General features: G+C 36.3%; 1 protein-coding gene across 1 annotated transcript in view; it reads right to left on the reverse strand.

Moving 5' to 3' along the window:
* The window catches only part of SLC7A6 (solute carrier family 7 member 6), an 855166-nt gene that overhangs the window by 230146 nt on the left and 600344 nt on the right, over window positions 1-24676 (reverse strand). The window contains exon 6 of the mRNA XM_044081519.1: window positions 14690-14786. Coding sequence (XP_043937454.1) covers window positions 14690-14786 — 97 coding nt within the window. The remainder of the gene's footprint in view (window positions 1-14689; window positions 14787-24676) is intronic.

Raw genomic sequence — 24676 nt, forward strand, 5'->3', positions numbered from 1 at the left:
ATCTATGGAATAGGCTCTCTCTCTCTCCACATCAAGCAGAATACCTCTTTTTAAGTGTAATATGGGATAACTGGATGCGAGACAGAAAATATACCTCTGGGATTCCACCCACGTCGCTGCTGGACAGGGGCAGTGGGTGCTGATTTGCCTAAACATGGGCTAAACTCTTGGCTAGACCTATAAGGGCCTCAGGGCCAATAGCCTAGAAACCTCCTATGACCCGATCCTACAAGTGCATATGTATAATGTTTACATATTCAGACTTTATAAGTTTTCCTACCCAAAAACTTTGGAAGGCTGCATTCAGATAACTGACATTTCATATAATCTACGTTCAGATAATAGACTCTCTAGTGTAAAATAATAAATATTATACGGTCTATTCTGAAACAAAATTTAGATATGCCACACTTTATAATGTTACAGATTTTTAAACTCTTCAAACCAGCTCTGCTATTTCTGAAACTTAGTTCACCCACTTATACTTTTTTCTGCTAGTCTGCAGGATATGCCCAATGGCTCTCATTTTTAATTCCCAAAGAGTGAAAGCCAGGCATCCCCAGACAGGGTGGGAATTTTACAGACCCATTCTTTCCACATATGGGGAGCCTTATTGGTCCATTTATCCCCAGGATACAAGAGTTGAGAGCTAAGGAGCAAGCTAGTTTGCTGATTCTACAACCCCCCCTAACTCTCATCTCCACAGGAAGCTTGCAGGCTATGGTACCTACTGTCTCTCAGAGGACAAGCTATGCTACCACACATGCCTCTCTGGTTATGTGATGCACTATCTTTGCATTACGGGCCTGCTAGGCTCCTTTCATGGATGATCATCCACCCTCCTCTAGGTGTCATCAGTACAGCAAGCAGTCATTAACTGCTCACTGATAACCCTTCCTACCTGGCCTCTTCAGCACCCATATCACTAATCAAACATGGAATATCTGGCATAGTCAGGGGCTCATACCATGGGGCTGGACTTTATTTTTGAACATTAAATAAGGTAAAATACTTTGCATTCTTTCTTTTGAATTAAGACTGATCTAAACCAAAACAATGTCAGAGTGTATATCCCTTTTACTAAATTTTGTTATGCTATTTTATGATTTCTTTCAATTCATACCTAACTCAGTCTAAAAGTCTTCATAACATTCTTGTTAACTTGCTGAATGTGACTAGCAGATGCTAACACTGTTCACATTTATTTTTTGGTTTTGTCCATCTGTCAAAGACCTTTGGAAATCTATCAATACTAGAGCCATATCTTTCAACCTAATAGAACAGAGTCCAATTTAGCAATAAACTGTTCTGGTACATGATGAAGAGGCAAACTTTAAGGAGAATCAGATTATACTTATGCTTTTTGCATTAGTAAACGCTTCTTGAATACACATTGGTTGTCACTAAACTAAATTACAGCTCTAAAGTTTATAAATTATTTTAAGTGTATATAAGTTGTTATGCAAATTCAAAAAAGTGTGTAACTTGCATGACTCATTTAAGTTGTTTCAGATTCTTTTGCCTAAGTTTGCCTTTCTTTTTTATTTTACAATTGCTTACCTCTCTGGGATCATAGATGGATTTTGGATTAGTTGTCATTCTAATTTATTGTGACTCACTTTATACTTCTGCTACACAATATACTTCCTAAATATTTTGTATCACTTCCTGAAACTTTTGGGTGAAACAAGTGTCCTCCAATCTATAATGTAAAATGTATACAATTTACATTATCGTTACTATCCTTTTCAACTGATCACACTTTGTTCTGTCTATACAACTGATGTTATAAAAATCAATATAAAGATTTTCTGAAAACAAAAAAAAAAAAGACTGAAGGGAAACCAAAGGTATATTAAGTGCAGTATCTTAAAGGAAAACTCCACCCTAGAACACAAAAAAAGTTTTTTTTTCATTGCATCTTTGTTTTCTGAGCTATTTTAATGCCTCAAAATCACTCCAAGTGCTTATTTTACAATTTTAATGTGTTTCCCATAAAATGGTGGATGATGGTGCCTGCCTTAGTAATGTGTTCTTGTTTACTTGATTTCACTCTTTCTTCCCAGAATACATTTCAAGTCCTCTTTATATGAGTCATGCTAGACACAAGAAAGTAAGTGGTGGTGTTTCCTCATGCCATTAAGATACAATGGCAGGACTGTGAAGCACTGTCATCTAAACACACCTTCTATATAACACAGTTACGTCTATGTTTCCCTGACTGAGCATCATTGATTTGTGTGTCAGAGCTGGTTCTATGCTATAAATAACTATTAGCTACTTCCAGCAAAAGAAAGTAGGTAAATAACAGGCTTTTATAAAGGGATTATTTTGTAGTTCTGAAAGAAGTGACAGACCTTCCCCCCACACTCATGCTGAGGTGTGAAAACTCTCACTGCAGTAAATGATCCTTGCTGTACACTTACACGTGACAAGTACGAGAACTCCAAACTACGTCTGTCTGCTACTTCCCAATGCCTTCACTGCAAAGTTTTTTCTCTCATGAATGATGCACAATTAAAATGTGCTTCATTAGTTCTGTAATTAGGTCTGCCATGTTCACCCCTCCCTTTTTTTCTATTTCATATTTATTTATACTTTGGTAACTAGGAAAGTGTACTGGTCCCAGGACACTTTTCAGCCACAACTCGGGCTTCATGGGCAAAGATAATAACAATACTAAAATGCACTCAGCAACACAAAGAAAAAAAATACTGACAAACATTGACAACATTTACTAGAACGTATACATTAATAATGTTTAACTGCACTGTTGTTTATTATAAACTAATTGTATGCACCTATATTGCACATTATATATATATATATATATATAATCTATATAAATCTACATCTATATATATATATATATATATATATATATATATATATATATATATACATATAAATCTCTCCCTTTCTCTCTCTCTCTCTCTCTCTATATATATATATATATACATATAAATCTCTCCCTATCTCTCTCTATGGATATATATATATATATATATAAATCTGTGTATATATATATATATATATATATATATATATATATATATATATATATATACACACACACACACATATATATATATATATATATATATATATATATATATATATATATATATCTATGTTTACTATCAGAATCTGACATGCATTTCTTCATTTAATCATACTGTTGAAATAAAAAGTCGAAAATAAAAATGGATTTATGCCAACACTTCGAAACATGTTAAAGCCGATTTCTGGTATGCGTTTTGGAAAAAATGACAGTTGAACTGCATTTGCCATCTGGATATTGGTATTAAGCATTTGCCAATTTATCTTTCAATTTAAAAAAAGTTTGAAACCATACATTCAATGTTACGGTTCTCGAAGAAGTGCATTTTTGGATTTTGATAGTAAACCTATAGAAATATATATATATATATATATATATATATGGATACCATTCCATTGCCAAAAGTATAGTTGTCCGAAACTGACTTTGCAGAGACCATATCTCCGAAATTACACTTGTCCAAAATGGCACTTTGCAATCGCAAAAATATACCCTTGTTGTCACTGTAGTGTGATCTCGGAGTTAGTATATGTAATTAGCAGGGGGTGTGGGGGGGGGGTACAGAAATTTGAGAAAAATGACTGAATGTGTTTTAACTGTTTTCTGTTTCGGCAAAGTGCCATTTCGGCCAAGTGTAATTTTGGAGATATGGACTCGGCAAAGTCAGTTTCGGACAACTGTACTTTCGGTAATGCGAACTGGATCCATATATACCTATATATATATATATATATATATATATATATATATATATATATATATATATACACCTATATCCATAAAGTACATGTATACAAAATCATGCGTGTGTGAGAGAAAGTGTGTATAAAAATGTATGTAGTATGTAGAATACTATATGTGGGATGCAGCACTGTGGTTACATGCACATGTCCGACTGTGTGTATGTGTGTGCATGTGTATGTGCGAGTGTGTGCATGCATTTAAACACAGTTAAGTACTCTTCTGATTTCCCTTTCTTAATGTTTTTAATGCAAGAGCACATAGTAAACGTGTGGTAGAGTAAATTCAGCTGTACATTATGGTTGCCATCAATGGTCACATTTCATTTGTGGACTACATAATGTAAGGACTGAGTCAAAGTCAGTGGGAATCTCTTACCATGGATCTGTATGTACCTGATATGCAACCCCCCTCTGTGAGGTTGTCACAAAGAGCATGAAAGACCTTTTTATGAATATTATTAATGCATCTAGATGATAGGGTTGCCACTTGTATTTCTTTCTGCAGTTCTGTCCTGTACGTGTGTGTGTGTGTGTGTGTGTGTGTGTGTGTGTGTGTGTGTGTGTGTGTGTGTGTGTGTGTGTGTGTGTGTGTGTGTGTGTGTGTGTGTGTGTGTGTCTGTTTGAGGGAGCTTGAAAATAGCAGATGTGTTGACACTTTACAAAACAGTATTTTCTGACTTTTCTCTAAATGTCACAGACATCTTTGATACTACATATTATAAATATCCAGCATTTAAAGCTCAGCATTTCAATACTGTGTTGCTGCTTATGTAAATTTGTCAGAAGAGGTGACAACTGCCTTTAAACCTGTGACTGATTTAATTGCTTTGTGTTGCTATGAAAGGGGAGTGTTAAGTTCTCCTCCTCACTGCAAGAAAAACAGTGGAAGACTATTCCACAACTTGCTGTCTTTTTTAATATCAGCTGCTGTGTTACTGACATTAGCAGGATTAATTGCCCATCTAAGATTGACAGCAGTACCCGACAGGGTACATTACAGATTTAACTGTGTCTATGATATGTCATGAAGGCTGAGACTAATTCATTTGCAAAATATGTGAGAAGTTAGGCTTAAAAAAAGTAGGTGGCCTTTCCCTTCCTTTGATTCCAAAGCAAAGAAATAAAAGTTTTAAGAAGTACAAGCAGGTTTCTGATGCCTATACAATACTGGAACCATACTGTACAGAGAAAAAAAACCCTAAGGATTGAGTTAAACTGTAGGAAAGGGGAGAGTTTTCCTTTAATGTTGTCTACTTTTCAGTTAAAAGACAAACATGCAGCTCAGATATGTCCATGAGACACTATTTAACAAAGCAGAAACCATGTTTAAGATGTAGTAAATATAAGTGCATGATAAATTAATATGTACATATCTAATATAAAAATATGCAACACGTTATAGCAATGCATGCAACAGTATTTCTGTATGCCGGGGGGGGGGGGGCACATGTGGAAGAGCTATACTTCCCAGTTCTACCACCCCAAATTTATACTGTGAGACCACTAATATAACAGATGACCCTCATTAGTTAAATCTGACCACAGATCAGTCGCCTTCGATCTAATACTAATAACAGAACTCACAAAAGGTGAAGTCAGACTAAAAAAATTCACGAAGGCAAACTATACACTCCTAGAGGAAAGTATAAATGCAATCCAAGCCCCATCCCCAGCTGGAAGTGGTAACTGCACCAAAGCTTACACCGAGGCCCTGTACAATCACTTGTATAAATGTATAGACTTGGATGTTCCAGAGAGAATCAAAGCCAGAGCCTCAAGTAAAAACAAGCCACCCTGGAGGACATCCAGCATCAACAAACTTTACAACAAATGCAAAAAGCTGCTGTCTAAGAAAACTAAGATGAGGCCCCAACATTGGAAAAGCACCCTCCTCAGCCTCAGCAGGAAAATAAGACATGTCAAGTCCTCTAAGGGCAACTTCCGAGAAAAACTTAGCAATCACATCCAAGGATAACCATAAGGCCTTTTATAGCTATGAACGTAGCCTAAAAGGTAGGACCCAAGTATGTGCTGAACTAGTGACTAACGGTATCACACACAATGATCCCACACAGATAGCAAACCCGCTAGCGGACAGATTTGGCAAAAATTTCACTTCCCTATCCTCTCCCAACTTATCATAAACCTTTCCCTCAAAACCCCCACACACACATCTGAAGAGCAGGCCATTAAAACCTTGTCCAAGACAAAAAACACAGCCTCTGTGGGACAAGATGGCATCCCAGGCTGTCTTCTAAACAAACAAACATGAACTAGTATCACCATTAAGAACCCTATTCAATCATAGCCTAGCCAAAGGCTTTGTTCCTGCAGAATGAAGAACAGCAACAGTTATTCCCATCCATAAAGGTGGCTTACAACAGACACGGGAAATTACAGACCCATAAGTCTGACCAGCCTCATCTGTAAGGTCATGAAACATATCATGGACCTCATAAATAAAGACATAGATGACCTTCAAACCCTGGATCCTCCCAATTTGGCTTTGTCAAGGGCAGATCCTGCCTGTTAAACCTGGTGGATTTCTTTGAAAATGTGACTAGGGCCACTGATGAGGGCAAATCTGTGCATACAGCATACCTTGACTTGGCAATGGCCTTTGACACAATTCCACACTCAGGCATTACCAATAAACTTAGCAAACTGAATATAAATCCCTTTGTTGTAAGATGGGTTGCCAACTGGCTCACAAACTAGTCACACACTATCAAAGTGGGTGAGTCCACATCAACCATCAGATCTGTCACCAGCAGGGTGCCACAAGGGTCAGTGCTGGGCCCCCTACTGTTTGGTATACACTTCTCAGACGTTCAGGCCATAACTAAGGGGCTGTGGCTGACCAGGTTAGTGAATGACTGCAAACTGGGTGCAATCACTGAATTTCCAAATTATGTCAGTATACTTCAGGAGGGTCTTACGCAGACCATCAACTGGTGTCTTAGTCACAGTCTCAAACTGAATGCTAAGAAATGCATCATCATTTCCTTTGGTAAAAACAATGTCCCTTCACACTATCAAATTAACAACCATACCCTACATACCAACAAAGTGGTAAAGGATCTGGGATCACAAGCAGACTGTGACCTTAACTTTGACCACCATATGTCTACTGTAAAAAGGAAGGCCTTCTGTGTATCACACTTGATTAGTAATGGCATTGCCTGTAGAGCAAAGGATGTTTTAACCCCTCTATACTCCTCACTAATCCGGCCCATAATTGAGTATAATGCCTCTTTTGGCAGATACTGTACAAAGCACCTGCAACAACTGGAGATACCTCAAAGGTTTCTAACAAAGAAGATAAAGGGACTCCAGCAGGTGCCTTACACAGAACGAATAAAGTCCCTGTCATTATACTCTGTATTGTATAGACGTCTTAGGAGAGACTTATGCCTGGCCCATAGAGTAATCTCCGGCCCAAACCTAATGAATCTGCTACACATCCATAAATCAAATGGGACTAGGGCTACCCGCTCCAAGACTTAAACATGGTCTGCAGCTTGAACAGGACATGCTGGCGGGACAGATTTGTCTCCCAGCAAATGCTGCGTCTTTGGAATAGGCTGCCAATTCATGTGAAGCAGAACATCTCTATGACACTTTTCAAAAGGAACCTGGATGAGTCGATGGGGCACCGTAAATTCTTACCAGGGATAGCATGTCCACAACCCTTCTGGACATAGGCAATCATTACTAAATACAATCCTGGGTATTGACTAGAGTATCTATGGTATTACACTGGCATGAAACAGCTAGGCTTGAAATCACCTCTGGAATGATAGCCTAGTAACCTCTTATGATCCTATGACTACCTAATTAATATATGTACAAAATAAATAGTGCAATGCAAGATCAGAATACATACATCACTTCTTTTATGAGAAGGCACCCTGCACCTACTCTGTGAAGGAACTATGCTCCCCATTTCCACCCCACCCCCTCAAATTTCTACTTTTTTGGTCACAGTGTCTCAGATACAGAGGAATAGCTGGTTTACGGTGACAGAAGTATTCCCTTCCTTTCTATGCGGCCATTTAGACCAGTAGGGTCCAAGGATTTCTCCCTGAGAAAATAAAGCACACTGCTAATGCTTTTCATTTTCAGTCATTCATGAAAAGAAAAGGAATGTTTTAATGCTTTTGATTCATTTGTCACAGTTTCTACTCTGTCAGAAAATCAAACCTGCTGTTTAGATGTCTGACATGGTAACTATTAGGAAATTTAGAATAAATATTTGGAGAGCACTTGTTAAGTATTTTAAATGCACAAGTAAAGCTTCTGAATTGTTGAATAAGAAATCCCGAAGTATATCTGAGACGTACAGGTCTTCTGATGTTTAGTCTTTCTTACTGGATTTAGTAATGCAGGCTTATGCAATTCATTCTGAACTAGCTGAAACCTGCTGATGACACACTGGTTTATGTCTTAATCCTCCTCTTTCAGTTCTTAGCTTCCTTAAAGAAATCAGTGTGCTCAGCTCTGTCTCAAATTATAAACTAACCCTTTCAGTCTTAATGGCTGTTCCCACTTATCTATCTCCAATACCTGTATTATACAATTCAGGATCACAAGGAGCCAGGACCTATCAAGAGAAAGCAATAAATGCAATGCTGGAACAAATCCTGGATGAGAAACCAGTTGATGGCAGAATACATGCTCACTCACGCACATCAGACATACACACACAGGAAGCCATTTTAACATTACCTGTACTGTATTTATTTTTTTTACTTTATGTTTTGTTGACTGGGTTAGTTCCGCAATGCTAACACCCTATTTTTAAGGGAGACCAAGGGTGGTACTCATCCTGATTAGGAAACATTTGGCCAAGGCATCAGGAATAAGGAATTAAGCCAACTGTGGATAGATCACTTGACAATGATACCCTTTTATAAATCATGGACTGAGTGGTGGATGAGTTACAAAAATAAGCATAAAAAGGTATAGATGGAAGTATAAAAATTATGTTTGCATAATTGTAAAAGGAGACATGTTTACTATTTAAAAAAAGAAGCATAGTTATAGGAGAATATGCAGAAGATCAAAATATAGAGGATTACGAGCGGGTCACCAATTACAACTTGCTTATTTTGTGTTTGAGGCATGGATGTCAAAAAATTTACATCAAGAGTGAAGTTTGAGAGATGAATCTTGGCACCCATGTTGAGAACATACAATTAAAAGTTACGATCAGAGATCAGATCATAATTCTTTGCAGCACATGGAGCTCTATCTGCTCCATGAACTACTAATTACAGAAAAAAAAAAAAACAAAGTGTTTTACTGGCTTACCAAGCCATAATGCACTTAACAAGTGCTGTCAGGAAGACAGTACCTTATGTTTACACTCAACTTGCCATGCCTCTTAAATGTCCAAATTTTCACCTGATATGTCTGGTCTGTTCCTCGTAAAATATATGAGGTTTTTGAGTAAATCACTGATGAATGACGTCACTAAATAATGACATTTATTTCAGTTTCAAACTTCAGATCCTTCAGAAAATGCTGGTGTACATACACCTTGACATTCTGGCTACTTTCTAAGTTTATGAGAGGAAGTGAGGGACCCATTATTGGTACGGACAGCAAGCAGAAATAAATTGTCTTTGCTGGTTAGTACTGGCAGATTTGACTACCAGCCTTAAGTTAAGCAGAGAGTGCTTAACATTTGTTAAGATCGGGTCTCATGCTACAGTAGCACTTAACTGATTTGTCTTTTTCCAAATATCGGAGCATAAACACCATGCTCCATGCACTACAATAACGTTAAAGCAGCAGTATTTTTAACAAGGGAGAAAGGAAAATGTTTCACCTTTTTTTAGCAAAGGAAGTTAAATGAAGTATTGATAAAATAGCTTTTAAATAAGAAGTGAGAAAGGCCAATGAAGCATGAGGAAAAATTAATGAAACAGAACAGCATATAAAAGCTTTGTATGGAAAAGACAAGTAAACATCTTTAGGTGCCTACAAGATTACGTTTGGAAGCTGAAGATGCATTTGGACAACAAATGCCAATGGAATTAGACATGACTTTGGGGACAGTTAAAAAACATTCAGCAATTGGTATAGATGACTGGATTATAAATTTTACAGAGGAGTGACAAACATGATTTTTGTGAAAGTATACAATGCATGGTTGGAGAAAGGAATAAGAAATATGATTTACAATAGAGTAATGAGGTTATTATGCAAGAAAAGTAACAAAAATTTTAAATGGATGCCCGTTACTCTGAATGACAGATTATAAAACAATGATGTAAGTTATACAAGACGTTTGAATGAAATACAACTAGAAAGAAATTGAGTAAAGGGGAGACAAAGTAAAGAACTGCTTACTGTAGTAAAGGAATTAGTTCATACTATCTCATACAATAGGGATGAAGACAGAATTGTGGTATGTGACTTATCAACACATTTGATAACATGGTACACCAACAGTTCTGGAATATTTTCCAGAAGTATTACATGTGTGAAAATACTGAGATTTTTGAAGTCAGCATATAAAGGGAGTGTGAGAGTTTTAATGAATGACTGGGAAAGAGTGATGAGACCAAAAAAAAAGGATATGTCAAGGCTGCCCTAAGAGCAGCATTGTGTTCACTTGTGATACATAAATTCAGTAGGAGAAAATACATTGAATAACCTTAAAAATACAGGACATCAGTATTAGAATAAAATAAATTTGTCTTTGATAATGTTACATGCTGATTACATCGTTTTAATATCAAGAAATAAGGTTTGGATGGTGAAGGTAATATAAGTAATAGAAAAACTATACAGGCTTAATGTTAAATAATGTATAAACGATTAAGTGATGTGGATAAATTTGATGGTATTTTAATATTTCAGAAGTAACTCTATTAGGTATAAAATTCAGCAAACAATAAGTAATAAATCAAAGGGAAGAATTAAAAAAAATAACATTAGGCTATTATACTTTTAAGTAATCATTCAGAAAAAAAATGTTTAATATTTACTTATTTATTTATTGATATTTGTTAACTGGGTTAGTCCAACTAAGCCAGAGGCCCATTTTCAGCGGAGAAAGCTCCAGAAGTATTAAATATTTTGATAATAAAAATCAAATCAAAAATAAAAACAAGAGTAAAAAATTAAAACCACCATGAAACATAATAAGAAAATCAACAGTTGGAGAACATCTGTACATAGAGTGGGTTACATAACAACTGACAGGTCATATATTTTGTGATATGAGGTAAAATAGGTTACAAGGGAGGAAATGAAATATTGCCAAACGAGAAAGAGCTCCCACCATTACTATTTTGTATAAACAGGAGTTCAAGATTATTTCCTGTGAAGAGGGATGTTGTTTGTAAGCATGAAAAAGGAGGATCAGATCTGATCAGTCCAGTTGCTGTTTGGGAGTCTATACATTTATTATGGATTCTGAAGTAGTATTATGACACAAGTGTCACTGAATAAGTACAAGGGGTATTGCAAAAAGAGAAGTATTATGAAGAGAAAGAAAAATATAAAGAACAGTGAAATAAATGTGAACACTGTTGGTCAGGACAGAACAGAGGGGATATAAAGTTATACTGAGAAATTGTATAATCCTGAACCTCAGAAAGAACTGCAATGTAATATACAGAGGGCAAGAAAGGAGAAACAGAAAAGATTTATGGATATACAATAAGTTCAAAATTTATTTATAAAGGTTACTCCTAAATAAGTTACAGGACGTTATGAATGAAAGATTGTCAAATATGTAAAGTGGAAGAATCTTCACAAGTTTTGTTTTTTTATTATATGGAAGAATAAACAAGCTACTGGACAAGTTCAGAATAAATATGTTACAAAATAAGAAAAAAAACGTGAATATCAATATTACACTCTGGTTATCATGAAGGATATAAAACACAGAGAAAATTGGTAGAGCGATATTTGTAATTGTGTGGAAAGACTTGCTCTTGTTCCAAGTGTCTTACAAAGCTGTAAGGCCTATCTATAAAACTGGCTTTGAGCGGTGACCAAATTCCAGAAGATTTGCTCTAGGTATAAGTGCCTTATTCCAGTGTAAGGCCTATCTATAAAACAGGCATACACCATAGTAAGTCACTGGGATGATCTGAGGAATGAAGTCACTAAATAATGACATATATGAGTTTCAGACTTAAGATCCTTCAGAAAATGTATGTTAAAACAAATCGTGTTAGTCTAACTTTCTAAGGTTATAAGAGCAATATTTAAAATATGTCCTTATTTTTGGGCCTTTGTTCCTCCATTTTGTCAGGCTTCTAGCACTAAGATGTTGAGAGGTGTGGCACCCTGTATTATTTTAGTCTGTGGATGTTCTAGTTGTTAGATGTGCCTGGTTAGGTACATACCAATGGGGGGTGGGGGGGGGCACTGCATTCAGTGATACATCTGATGAATGCTGAATATAGTGGAACAATGATCTCCTTGGACCTAGATGCCATACCTTTGTTTACAAGTTGCACAACATACAATGACTTCCTCACTACTGTAGACACATGATGGTCAAAGGCTAAGTTACTGTCTATGTGTGTCCCCAAGTCCTGGACTAGTGGGTCGACACTTAGGGTTGTGTTGTCAATATGATAGCTACCAGAGGTGAATGACTTCCCAAGGGATACTATTATGCATTTCTTGGCAGTTTTAGTCCATGGCTCTGACACAAGTTGTCTGTGTCAGTCCTTCTTGGAGAATATTTGTGTCAGTGAGGGATTCTATGACTGCTCCTAAATTGCAACTGTCTGCAAATTTGGTCAGCCAGAGGCCATACTGATCTCTGAGAGACTCCACTTGTGACTGATCTCTTTGTAGAGCTGGATCTCCTCAATTCTAACTTCCTGGGTCCTGCCTATAAGCGAGCCGGCTATCCACCAGGTGACAAACGCAAGAGGTTACGTATAAACCATTATCAACAATCCCTGAGTGGGGTACTGTGTCAAATGCCTTTCCCAGGTCAAAGAAAGCAGTGTAAACCATTTTTCCCTCATCCATTACTTTGGTGACCTTCATAAAGAAGTCCACCAGGTTGAGTAGGCATGACCTGCCCTTGACAAAACCAAACTGGGATGGATCCACTGTCTGGAAGTTTCCCCATACATACATACACACACATATACACGGAAGCAACCCTTCTTATCCTTTGGTACTTAAAGGAAAACTCCACCTTCTCCTACAGTTTAATTCAACTCTTAGGCTGCTTTTCTCCCTACAATATGTTTTTGGTACTAAGTACCAGAAATCTGTTTGTACTTTATAAAACTTTAATTTCCTTACCTTGGAATCAAAGGAAGGGAAAGCCCATTTTTTAAGCTTAACTTCTCACATAACTTGCAGAGGAATTTGTCTACATCTGTATGACATACCACAGACAGATAAATCTGTAGTCAGGTACTGCTGACAACCTTATACAAGTAATTAATCCTACTGATGTCAGGAGTTCAGCAGCTGCTGTAAAAAAGCCAGAGGTGTGAAACTATTTCCATTGCCTTTACTGCAGAGAGGAGCAGAACGTACACAGAATCACAGCTGCTTCCAATGTAGCCATGTCTTTCATAGCAAAGCACAGCAATTAGCTCAGTCAAAGCTTCAAAGGCAACTGCCACCTCTTTTGACAAATTTACACAAGCAGCAGTACTGACATGCTAAACTTTAAATGCTTGTTGTTTATACTACTTTATATTTTAAGATTAGTTAAATGTAGTATCAAAGATGTGACACTTACAGAAAAGTCAGAAAATATTTTTTCTTCAAATTATTATAAAGTATCAACACATTTACCATTTTCATGCCCTCCCACCACAATAAGACAAAATTGCCCAAATCAGGACTTCTATACAAGAAGTGAGAAAGGTGGCAACCCTATCAACTAGGTGCACTGATACTGTTTATAAGTCCTTACACAACTGGATTGCATGAACATTTTCTAGTCAACAAAGGAAAGGTAACAATTGATGGCAACCATGACATACAGCTGAATTTACTTTAGTTTACATGTGCTATGTAGTCTTTCATTAAGACATTAGGGAAGGGAAAACTCAAGTACTTAAACCTTCTACCTATTAATAAATGAATGAAAGAAAATAAAAATATTTCCACTGCTGGCACTTTGGAAAGGAATTACTTTCAAATCATTTGCTTTTCAGTAGCAGCTCTCGCTTATACATGAAACTGCAATGGATCCCTCAGAGCAATGACAATTTTGACACCTGAGGGAAAAGTGTGGTGGAGGGACTGTCAATTCATCTTGGACTACAAAAAATACTTTGAACAAAGGCATGCAATTTAACTACTTATTTTGGTTGCGGCTAACCAACTTCTTAATATACTGTAAAACAAGCCCCGAGACACCCACACAAATGACAGCCTGTTATGGGATGTATAAAAGATGACAGTGACTGACACTAACCCCATTATATGTCAAAGGCATGGGTATACACCACTACTTCCTTACATCTAGCATTGACCCATATAAAGCAGACTTGAAATGGACTATGGGAAAGAGAAAGGCTTGAAGAAAAACTAGATCACGTTGACATATAAAGCCCCACTGGCAACCATTTTGCATTAAAGATATTAATATTCTATTAGTAGTAGTCTGAGTGATTTTGAGGTGTTAAAATAGAGCAGAAAACAAAGAATGAGTGAAAACAGATTTTTTTCAGTTCTACAGTGGAGTGTTTCTTTAACTTTTAATTGATTTGATTCAGGAAGTAGTACTTTTACAGCAGTGAAATATAGCTACATTTGGTGACTGCTTTGTATGCAGTGAAGCATTTCAATGCATTCTTTATTTTAATCTCACATGATATAATAGCCATGTACAAACTATGACATTTTGATGGAAGTTGCACTTAAAAAAAATTCTCACATTAAACAGTAGTGCAGGAACTGGTGTAAATCTTTGGATGTGGATCATAGACAACATATCTGGCAGGTGACCCTCTCTTGAGCCAACGAAGAACAACCTAAGAGATAAGAGAATAAATGTTAGGGAGATTAACTTTATTACTAAACAGTCCAGACTATGGTGAGAGTGTAAAGCAAGATGTATTGAAACAGTAGTACAGATAGCAAAAAGACCAGAGTGCAACAACAATCCACACTATTGTTCTTGCTTTGCAAGACTGTAGAGTTTGTGCATGCCACAAAAGTAATGAAACATGTTCAACAAAAACCGGCATAGCTGTGAGTGACTACAGATGATGTGGTTATGACAATATGGACTAAACCTCACTTTTTGGGTACACAAATATTGCAGCAACCACATTACTGCTACACATTAATGACAAGGATAAACCACTGCTATGCAAGGGATGTTTTTTTTTTTTAATTTAACTTAAAAACATTAAGTAAAACTACCTCTTTTCATTAGCAACCTGTAAGTATTGTCTGGTTAACTGAAACAGTCACTAAAAAGACAAACAATCTAAAATAATAAAAAATAAACATATATTGTGTGTGTGTGTGTGTGTGTGTGTGTGTGTGTGTGTGTGTGTGTGTGGTGTGTGGTGTGTGTGTGTGCGCGTGTGCATTAGAACATATAAAATATTCACAAGTGTATGACTTTCTTCTTCTACTGCAGCTCCTCTTAGTTTTCTGCTCTACCTCCGCACACTACTGTTTCCTCTAGTCACACTTTGGACCACTTCTTCTGCCACCCCCCCCCCCCCCCAAAAAAAAAATCAGATCAAGACTCTACATTACTCTGTAACTTGCACTTTAGAACTGGCCCACATACATGTAGTGATCATTTTCTTCACCTCAGTTAGTATCACATCCAGCAGTCTTTTGTTACATCCACTTAGCACCCACCTATTCCTGTTTCTTTTATTTATATTACTTCCTGCCCTGATGAACATTCTTACAGGAAGAGTTATCTGTTATCAACCTTACAGTGAAGATATTTAAGTTTAAAATTTTCTTTCCTCAGGTTTCTGTGCCAGACATGACACCACTACACCATTTGGTGGCAAGTTTCCTTTAACTATGTGAGAACCTACCATAACCCTACCCTGCAAAGACTGAGGTAATACTTGTTCATTTCTCCTTATGGCCATGCAAGAACTGACAGGAATCTATAGCATGAGTCCATGATATGAGCACTGCTCTTGATGACAGACTAACACTGGATGGGGGATAGCATAATGGTTAAGGTGTTCACCTTGCAGACACTGAAAGGCCATGTGTTGGCTTTTGTCAATACACCAACATTTTCATCTGAAAAACATCATACAGATCTGGAATTTTATAACATCTATAAACCTTGCTGCTGTGATTCATGCCTTTGCAGCATCCTGTCTGCATTATGGCAGTGCTGTCTACCTTTGAAGTTCTTGTATGGTGAGATCAACCATGGCGCAGTGCAACATTCTGTGCTGAGGTTGTTAATGAACAGCTCTTGTAGCTGTCATAACCTACCTCTTCTGAGGGATTTGAACTGGCTTCCAGCCTCTGCCATATCAATTTAAAAAAAAAAAAAACATCCTTGTTGCATGTAATTTCTAAATATGGATAACAATAAAATAACCAAAAAAATAATAACTGGTTCAAATAACTAATATGTTACATCATTTACACTTCTGAATGCTTGTCTTTGTCAGTGCACAAATGTGAACAAATATTTTTTACAATTAACTGAAACCATACAGACTGTAGCTAAAACAGTAAATAATTAAACATTCTCGACTGAACTAACATCGATCATTACTTAACATCTTGTAGGTAAATACTAGGCTTGCCGATCCTGTGGGATATTTTAAACCAAGCCAATTTCCCATTTATGCAGGGAACTTATCCCATTTGGTTAGAAATTCCCCTTACCCATTCCATGGTAGATAATTATACAGTACCCCTGATGAGAACAACTGGGATCATACCACAGTTTTTGAGGGGACTCCTGCATGGGATAAAGTATTTAAGAGCTGCCACTGTCCATTACTAGTATAGGGGGCAGTCCTAGGGTAAAGTTTCTGTTTCCCATCCATAGATCCAAGATGCATTTGAATAGGGACAGGGATACATTTTGTTTGATGTGGAGGGGGAGTCTGTTCCACAGCATCTGTATCCTCTGTGAGTCATACTTGTTCCTCTAAACCTTCTTAAACACAGAAGAATGAAAGAAAATAACATTTCATTAAATATCTAATGGGTATCCAGTTAAGATGTACTTCAATTGAAACTCTATGTATATGAACCAATCCAGATAAATATGCTTAAAACTACCCAAAACTTTGAAAAGATTAAACTGAATTTTCCAATATGGCTACATAGTAAGCAACACATTGATTAGACATCCTCAAAAGTGAAAACTGAGAATTGAAAAAAAAATGTTTAATTAAAGTTATTAGCTTGGGTGGAAGGATGGCATAATGGTTAAGGTGTTTACCTAGTAAACACAAGGTGCAGGGTTTGATTCTCACGTGGGGTAATTGCCTAGGCTTAAAATGGCCCACAAGGGGCAATTAGCCTAGTACTAACCTAAACCTATGAGCTTGGGTAAAATTAATTTACTGGCTATTAATTGCACTTCCTGAATATCAGCAAAGATGAAATCTGGGGAAGTAAGAACAAATCAACTAAAAGAGGAGAAGAAAAAGCACTAGCTGGGAAGAACCTTGCAACTGCTCAGCAAAAGCAGTTCAAGTTTCATCTTTAGTACAGGGGATGGCTTCCAGTAATTTAAAGTAAAAATAAATGAATGAATAAATAAATAAATGAAGTGTACTCAGAGGTGTTTCCAAAAAGTGAGACACCAGAGTAACAAAGTCAAATGATACAAGGTTGGAAATAGAAAACAGAAGACTTAAGAAGAAACTCAGACAAGCTGATAAAAATGCAAAAAACAGAGGCTGAAATGAAGGAAACACAGGCTGAACACGTGGCTTCTCAAGAAGTGCCGTTTCAAAACACAGGAGGATTAGAAGACTACATACAGAGAAAATTAGACTTTTTTGTTATACTAGAGAATCTGGAAGGAATATACTGCATTATTTTTTACAAAAGTATAAATAAGCAACTGGATTGGTCTTCCATGCAGGCAAGGGAGACCCCAGGATTTTTTGCAGGGGGGTGAAAACCCGGAGCCCCCCTCACACAAACACACAGCCATTCCAGTGTCTCATTACTTGGCTATTTCTTCCCAACACTGTTCAAAACTCTCAGTATGCATACTGTTTTATACTTTACTTCTACAATGAATTTTTTATAGCACAAACACTGAGACATTTGCTAAACAACGCAATAGTCTTACAATGAAAACAGACTTGGCATTAAAACTTCTCTGCCTTTGAAACTCACATTCACTGAAATAGCACTGAAACCCACATTCAAAGAGAATGCATCTGGGCAGTTGTGGTTTAAGTTTACCTTTGGGCTGCTTTCATAGGCCCCCTTACACAGATTTTTAAGACCATGCAAAAGTACTGTGATTCACCTTCCTGACTGTATTAATTATAATATATAATTGAATTATATTCCTTGTATAATACAGCACCACCTGCTTAGCGCAGTACACAAAATAATGCAGAAGTTTAGAATTTAACCTACCCTGTTTTATAAGAAGCATAGTCCATAAGAAGAATGTATCCCAAAATGTGACATACCTTAGGACATCACTACTTGTCATATGAACAAAGCTGTTTAGTCTCATAGTACACATCACACACTGCAAATACAGCAGCATGCCCTCTTTGTGCACTATTCCTTAATAAATAGCTGGAAAACGATTCTCAAAGGCTGACTGGTCCTTACACCAAAAGCTGTTATCCCAAATCCACAGCTACTGAAAATACCTATATATTTTTTCCTCTTATACTGTGGACCCATTAGATTCAGTGTGTACATTTCCATAGAGTTCTCTAAATCATATTCAAATACCTGAAATCTACAATCAATATGACCTTACCTTATGTCTGTAAAGTGCATCTCAAAGCATGATGATTACTAATGAGTATTACAATGTGTGCTTTAAGTAATAGTTGAGAGGTTATTACAGTAAACATACCTGCATGCAACAGATAACTCAATCTTAGACTCCCAACTTAACATTTTTAACTCTAAAAATGTAGTATACCTGAGTAAATACCAAGAAGTTCACCAGGGCACCACAAGTCGCTAATAAAATCCAGATACCACCAAAATGGAAGGGAGACTCAACGCCACTAGATGGAGCTTTATGTCCTTGTAATATGACTTTTTTGGAGAGCTTTTAGTGTTGGATTTTTAAACAGCTTTTTTAACAATATTTTAATGAGTTCATTGATGTTTATTGTATTTATTGGTCATACGTTTTTAAAGACATGGATTTACATTGTATAAATGTACTCATTGACATTCTTTTTAAAAGGTGCTTCAAAAGGTGTTTTAATAAGGAGATACTTTGAGCCTCTTCATAACCTTTGTATTAATTGTGAATTTTTCCCTAATGTGATTGGTTAATTGTTGAACTTTATAGTTTGGAGGAGGTATAAATGTAACCTCTCAGTATTCAGTCCACATCTGATGAAGTAACTGAAATGAAAATGTATTTTGTGGTTTTTAAGAAGCGTTGATGTGTGTTTTGTCCTGCTTATTAAATCTGTGAGCTAACACCTTTGCGTTGAGTGTCCGTTCCATATTGGTGGTATCGGATTTTATATCTGAGTAAAAGCCAGGATTGTCCTGGATTTTACATAGGTAAAACAGTGCGCAAAGAATAAGGGACAGGATCTATGAGCATATGTATAGCATTAAGAAGGGTAAAAGAAACAAATGCTTTAGCAAAGCATATACAAGATAACCCAGACCGCACATTTAAATTTAGGGTGATTGAACAAATCCAAATGGGGGAATGGGGTGGCAACTTAAACCAATTGTTGAAAAAGAGAGAATTATGGTGGCAATTAAACACAAATATTTGTTGTTTTCCTGGTTTAAATGAACAGTGTTCAATAATGTCTTTTGAAGTTGAAAAGTCTTTTAAGATGAAAATAAGTAGGATATAAATAAAATATAATGTGTATTTTAAGGGGATGTTTGTCTTTGATAAGTGAATACTAAGTTTTATTTAATATTTTACATTATACTATATTTAATATGTTAAGTTGAATTATTTTAATATATAATATTTGAATGTCATGTGAGCTTTAGCTGATTATATAAAAGGGAAGGGGAGCAGTATTAAGTTGTCTGAAGTTTTACCTATTTGGTTAAACGAAAGCGCTAACAATAAAAGTTTGGATTTATTTTGCCTGGGCTAGTCATCCGTGCTTGTTTTCTTGTTGTGGTTTGTAGTTTTACAGAGTTTAAATACGCATCATGTGACTGCCACCTCCAATAAAACTCCTCTAAACAATGCAGGCTTTACAGAAAAGAAAAGTACGTTTAAATGATGAAAAAACGTATTATCATCACAGATAGCTTAAGAAAATCCAGGGGGGGGTGCAAGTGCACCCCCTTGCACCTGCCTGCGGGCGCCCTTGCATGCAGGCTTAGTTTACTAAGTTGGCACATTATATGTATGCTCAGAGTCAGGCCAAGAGAAAGCAGCAGTTATATATTAGTAAAGATGCAATCACATCAGCAGAAAGGAAAAGTATTAAAAACTGGTGACATCAGAGATTTTGTGGGAAATGACTACTCACAATAAAAGTGGCAGGTGTGAGATTCAATCTGCTATATCCAGCTGTCTTCAGATAATTTTTCCTGGTGGATCAAACACATTTTTGTATGCAAAACAGGCTAAGGAGAAAAAACATTTACCCAACAAAGAGTGAGCCAGCAAGATAAAGGTGATTCTGCTTCTTAGTTTTTAGACAATAACAAAGCCCATAGACAAACTTTACCTGTGAAACCTTTTCCATTCTTTCAAAAAAAAAAATACTAGATTGAAAAAAAAAGGCAGAGGAGTTTACTAAAAGAATCAGGAGTGCCTTGGATTTGAGGCAGTGACTGGAGTTGGGAAATCAATATGATCAGAAGAAGACGACCAGCAGCAGTGTGAAATTAATGAACAAATAGAAGAACTATAAAGCATCAATTCCATTAGATGTAGTTTAAATACATGAACTGTGGTTGTGCAAGAACTGGCTGAAAAATCTGGAAGTATGTTAACTGTGTTAAACTGGTGGGAGAACCTCTACATTATGTTATTAATGTCCAGAAAGAAAATTAATGGACTGAAGAAGTAATGTAAGAAAAACATTTTTTGTTCTTATTTCTATTTGTATAAAAAGCATATGATGTAAACTGCATGTTATACTGTAAAGCAGTTATGTATAGTATACTATCACCAAGTATATTAAATGTGAGGTGGGAAGTAGTGGGCTGCATTATATACTAATGATATTAAAGTAAGAAAGTATGTTTTCTTAACTGTAATGTACCCAGGCATTACACTGTAGCAAGATAAGAAATACTGGAAAGAATAAAGTTAAGACAATGCTATGATCTTGTGTTGTTGGGGAGTTAAAAAGTGTAGTGATCATAACACAGATGAATAATAGGATAACTGCCCCTGTAGGCCATTTTATCCTAGCCGATTATCACATTAGTTTGAACTGCCCTTATGCAATTCCAAGGTCTATAATTATATACTATCCATAGGTAGTGCTTAGTTCTTGGGTGAGACAGTGCAAACCTCTTTTGTAATACCGCTGAGTATTTATAGAAGCCATATCGTAGGAAAGAGCATTTAAGGTGTTCTAAATATAGAAAAGTTTATAGACAATTTTTTTTTCAGCAGTTACACTTGAAAGCCAAGAGAAAACAATGAAAAGCATGAAAAACTGCAGCTCTTTCTTGCCTATGCAAAATTGCTAGCATTTGTACATTAGCGCCTGCTTTTAGTTGGAGACAATGAATCTGCAAGCAGTGAATCATGACAGCTGTGAAAAGTGTGTTCAGAGTGAAATCTACAAAGTACACTGTAATTAACTTTTAAAGGAACATGGCAAGCAGCACAGTGAAAATAAGTTTGAAACTGTAAGAAGTGAACAGTAATACAAGAAGCTGACTCCTCAGCAGACTTAGTACTTTAATGCATAAAACAACCATACACAATTTAGTTTATTTACTTAAGGGTAGCTAGAACACATTTTCATAGAGGTAAAAGTTAATATTTACTATAAGTATGCAAGCTTTTTTCACATATGGGAGGGGAATACAGATGAGATAAGAACAGGCAACAATCTGTGTAAGTGAGAACACAGGCTCTAACATGCACTTTAGCATGTGGTGGAATATACTTCCTTTTTGGAAAGTGCATAAAGCTTTGTGTGCTTGTTGCAAGTCAAAATGGATAGCACTTGAAATGTATTTAGATTTTTTTTGTTTCTTGGGTGTTTTTATTGAAGCAAAAAGTCAAAGAAAATGTGACATGTTGAAACAGAGATGCAAAGAAGTAACTACATGTACAATCTGCTTGCCAGACATTAATGTGTGAATGCAAGCTGCAAGATGGAAACAGATATTTAAAAGAACCATCATCCATAACAGGTGGGAGTAATAGCTTTCTATCATAATGCAGTCATATTATAATGGAATGTAAATGGCCTTACAGGTGTAATAAAAAAGCAGAGAGTATTGAATTATATAGGGTGCAAAGCACAATGCTGCAGGAGATAGATATGGGCAGATGTGAGCATGTAAATTTGACAAAGAAAGGAGTTAAGGGTGGACATTCAGTAAGATATATGGGATGAAGGAAAAGACAAATAATAATATGATTGTTATAGGGGCTCCAATGCAGACACAATAGGAACACAGATGATAATGGTGGATTTGTGGTAATAAGGGGATACTGACAAGGGACAAGTATAATGGCATGTAGTTATATTCCACCATAAATTGCTGTTATGGACTCCCAAGACAGCTGCACACCAATCAACAGCATAACTTCAACTCTCCCACTGTGAAAACAGAAACTGAGAAAAAGGAGTGCCATTGAAAATGTTTTTTTTTTCCCAGTAAAATTTAGTTACTAGCTAGTGAATACACTTTTTCGATGCCAGCAAATAACTTTGGAAAACTTGAAATAAAATCAACCAGAAAAGGTGAAGAGAAACACTGTCTCTGAAGGATTCTGTAGCTGTTCAGCAAAATAAGTTCAAGCTTCAGCTGTGATCTAAGAGATGTCTTCCAGTAATTTAGAGGAAAAATTAAATCAAATGTGCTCAGAGGTGATTAAAACAAACACAGCATTGAAGTAATACATCAATGAAAACAACAACAGGTTGGAAAAACAGAAGCTGTAACTAGCCATTCAGTAGAACTGTTAAAACTGCAATACAAAACAAAGGCTGACAAAGACAAAACTGGCTGAATATGACGTTTCTCAAGAATTGCTTAAAAATAGTAGAGTTTGATGTTCATATGATGTGATCTTGGGTTGCTGGGGTGGGGGTGTTTTGTAAAAGTGCACTGATTACATATGAGGAATAGGATATTTTCTCTTTTTATTTTACAAGGTTGAATGTCTAGATCACTACCTTTGGCTTAAGCAGGTGTTTTGGTAAGCATGTAGGCTTTAAAAATAAGACAAAATGATGAAAGCCATGAAAATGCTAAGCTTCTTGCAACTGCAAATATATTAACTTGTTTGTTTTCCACTGGTAAATGTTCAGTGGAGTCCAAATGTCTGCAGCTGAAGGCAGCTATACATTATTTTCTGAATATTATTTTATACCTGATAAATCCAGAAAAGGACATCTCAGTGTTGTGGAACTTTTTGAGAGAGTTTTTTTCAGAGTCTTTTCAGGATATAAAATTAATGAAGATAAAACAAAGGCTATAGCCATAAATTATGTATCCACACATGAATTGGTTCAGCTATATCCATATTTATGGGGATATGATAAGATGAAGTATTTAGAAGTAAGGATGAAAAAGTATTCTGTTATGGAAGCTAAGGATATGTGGAAAGAGAGGAAACAAAGGATAATATATGAATTGAGAAACTGGAAACTCATATATAGCTATAGATAGTATGATACAAGCACTGTAAATGTTTTTTAATCCCTTTAGTCTTGTACACATGTCAGGCATACTTTTCTGAACCTGAGGAGAGTTGTGGACAATAGTTAAGAATTGAAGAAATGTATCTGGGAGGGAAAGAGGGCAAGAGTGAAGTGAGATAAGTTGATCCTTTCAATATGACAAGGTGGTTTAGGTTTACCTAATTTGAAGGGATATTTTAGAGGTTATAATTCAAAGTAGAAAGGGATGAAGCAAGGGAGGAGTTCAAGAAATAGACAAAGAGAGTGGGAGTTTGGATGCAGATCCTTAAGGAGAACACAACCCCAGAGAATATTATATTCACAAAGTTGCAAAACTATTCTGAACTAAGCCACTACGAGAATAGAGAAAGGTTATTTTGCCAGTAGGGATGACTGCAAGTAGGGGTAGAAAAAACAGGAAGAGGGGCTGGAATTTACTGGAGAAACTTGGCAAAGTAACCATGACATTGGGAGAAAGTAACTCAAGCAGGAAAGGATGCCACCAAGAAGACATTTAGATTGCAAGCTAGAGACTGCCTTCCCTAACGTGGTTTGACCACAGACTACAGGCAAAGAGAAAGGTATAGGAAAGTTTTAAGTGAAAGACCTGCTCTGCTAGAATTTTTAGTTGAATCTGGAACAGAAGCAGCTTTTAAAAAAGGGGTACTTAGTACGGCATAGTAAGCTTAGGGAGCCTATAACAATGAAGATAACAGACCCTGTAGAGGTACAAGAAATATTTCAGAAATTTCATGAAAGTCTGTATAATGCAGAGAAATATTAAAATCAAGAAAAGGTACAAATGGAGGTGTTATGGAAGAATTAAATCTGCCAAGATTAAAGGAAGATGAAGCTCAATTATTAACAGTTAGGACAGGAGGAGA

Source organism: Protopterus annectens, chromosome 8.part0, assembly GCF_019279795.1.
Source record: "Protopterus annectens isolate FY-2018-M chromosome 8.part0, PAN1.0, whole genome shotgun sequence".
In the NCBI taxonomy this organism is placed as follows: Eukaryota; Metazoa; Chordata; order Ceratodontiformes; family Protopteridae; genus Protopterus; species Protopterus annectens.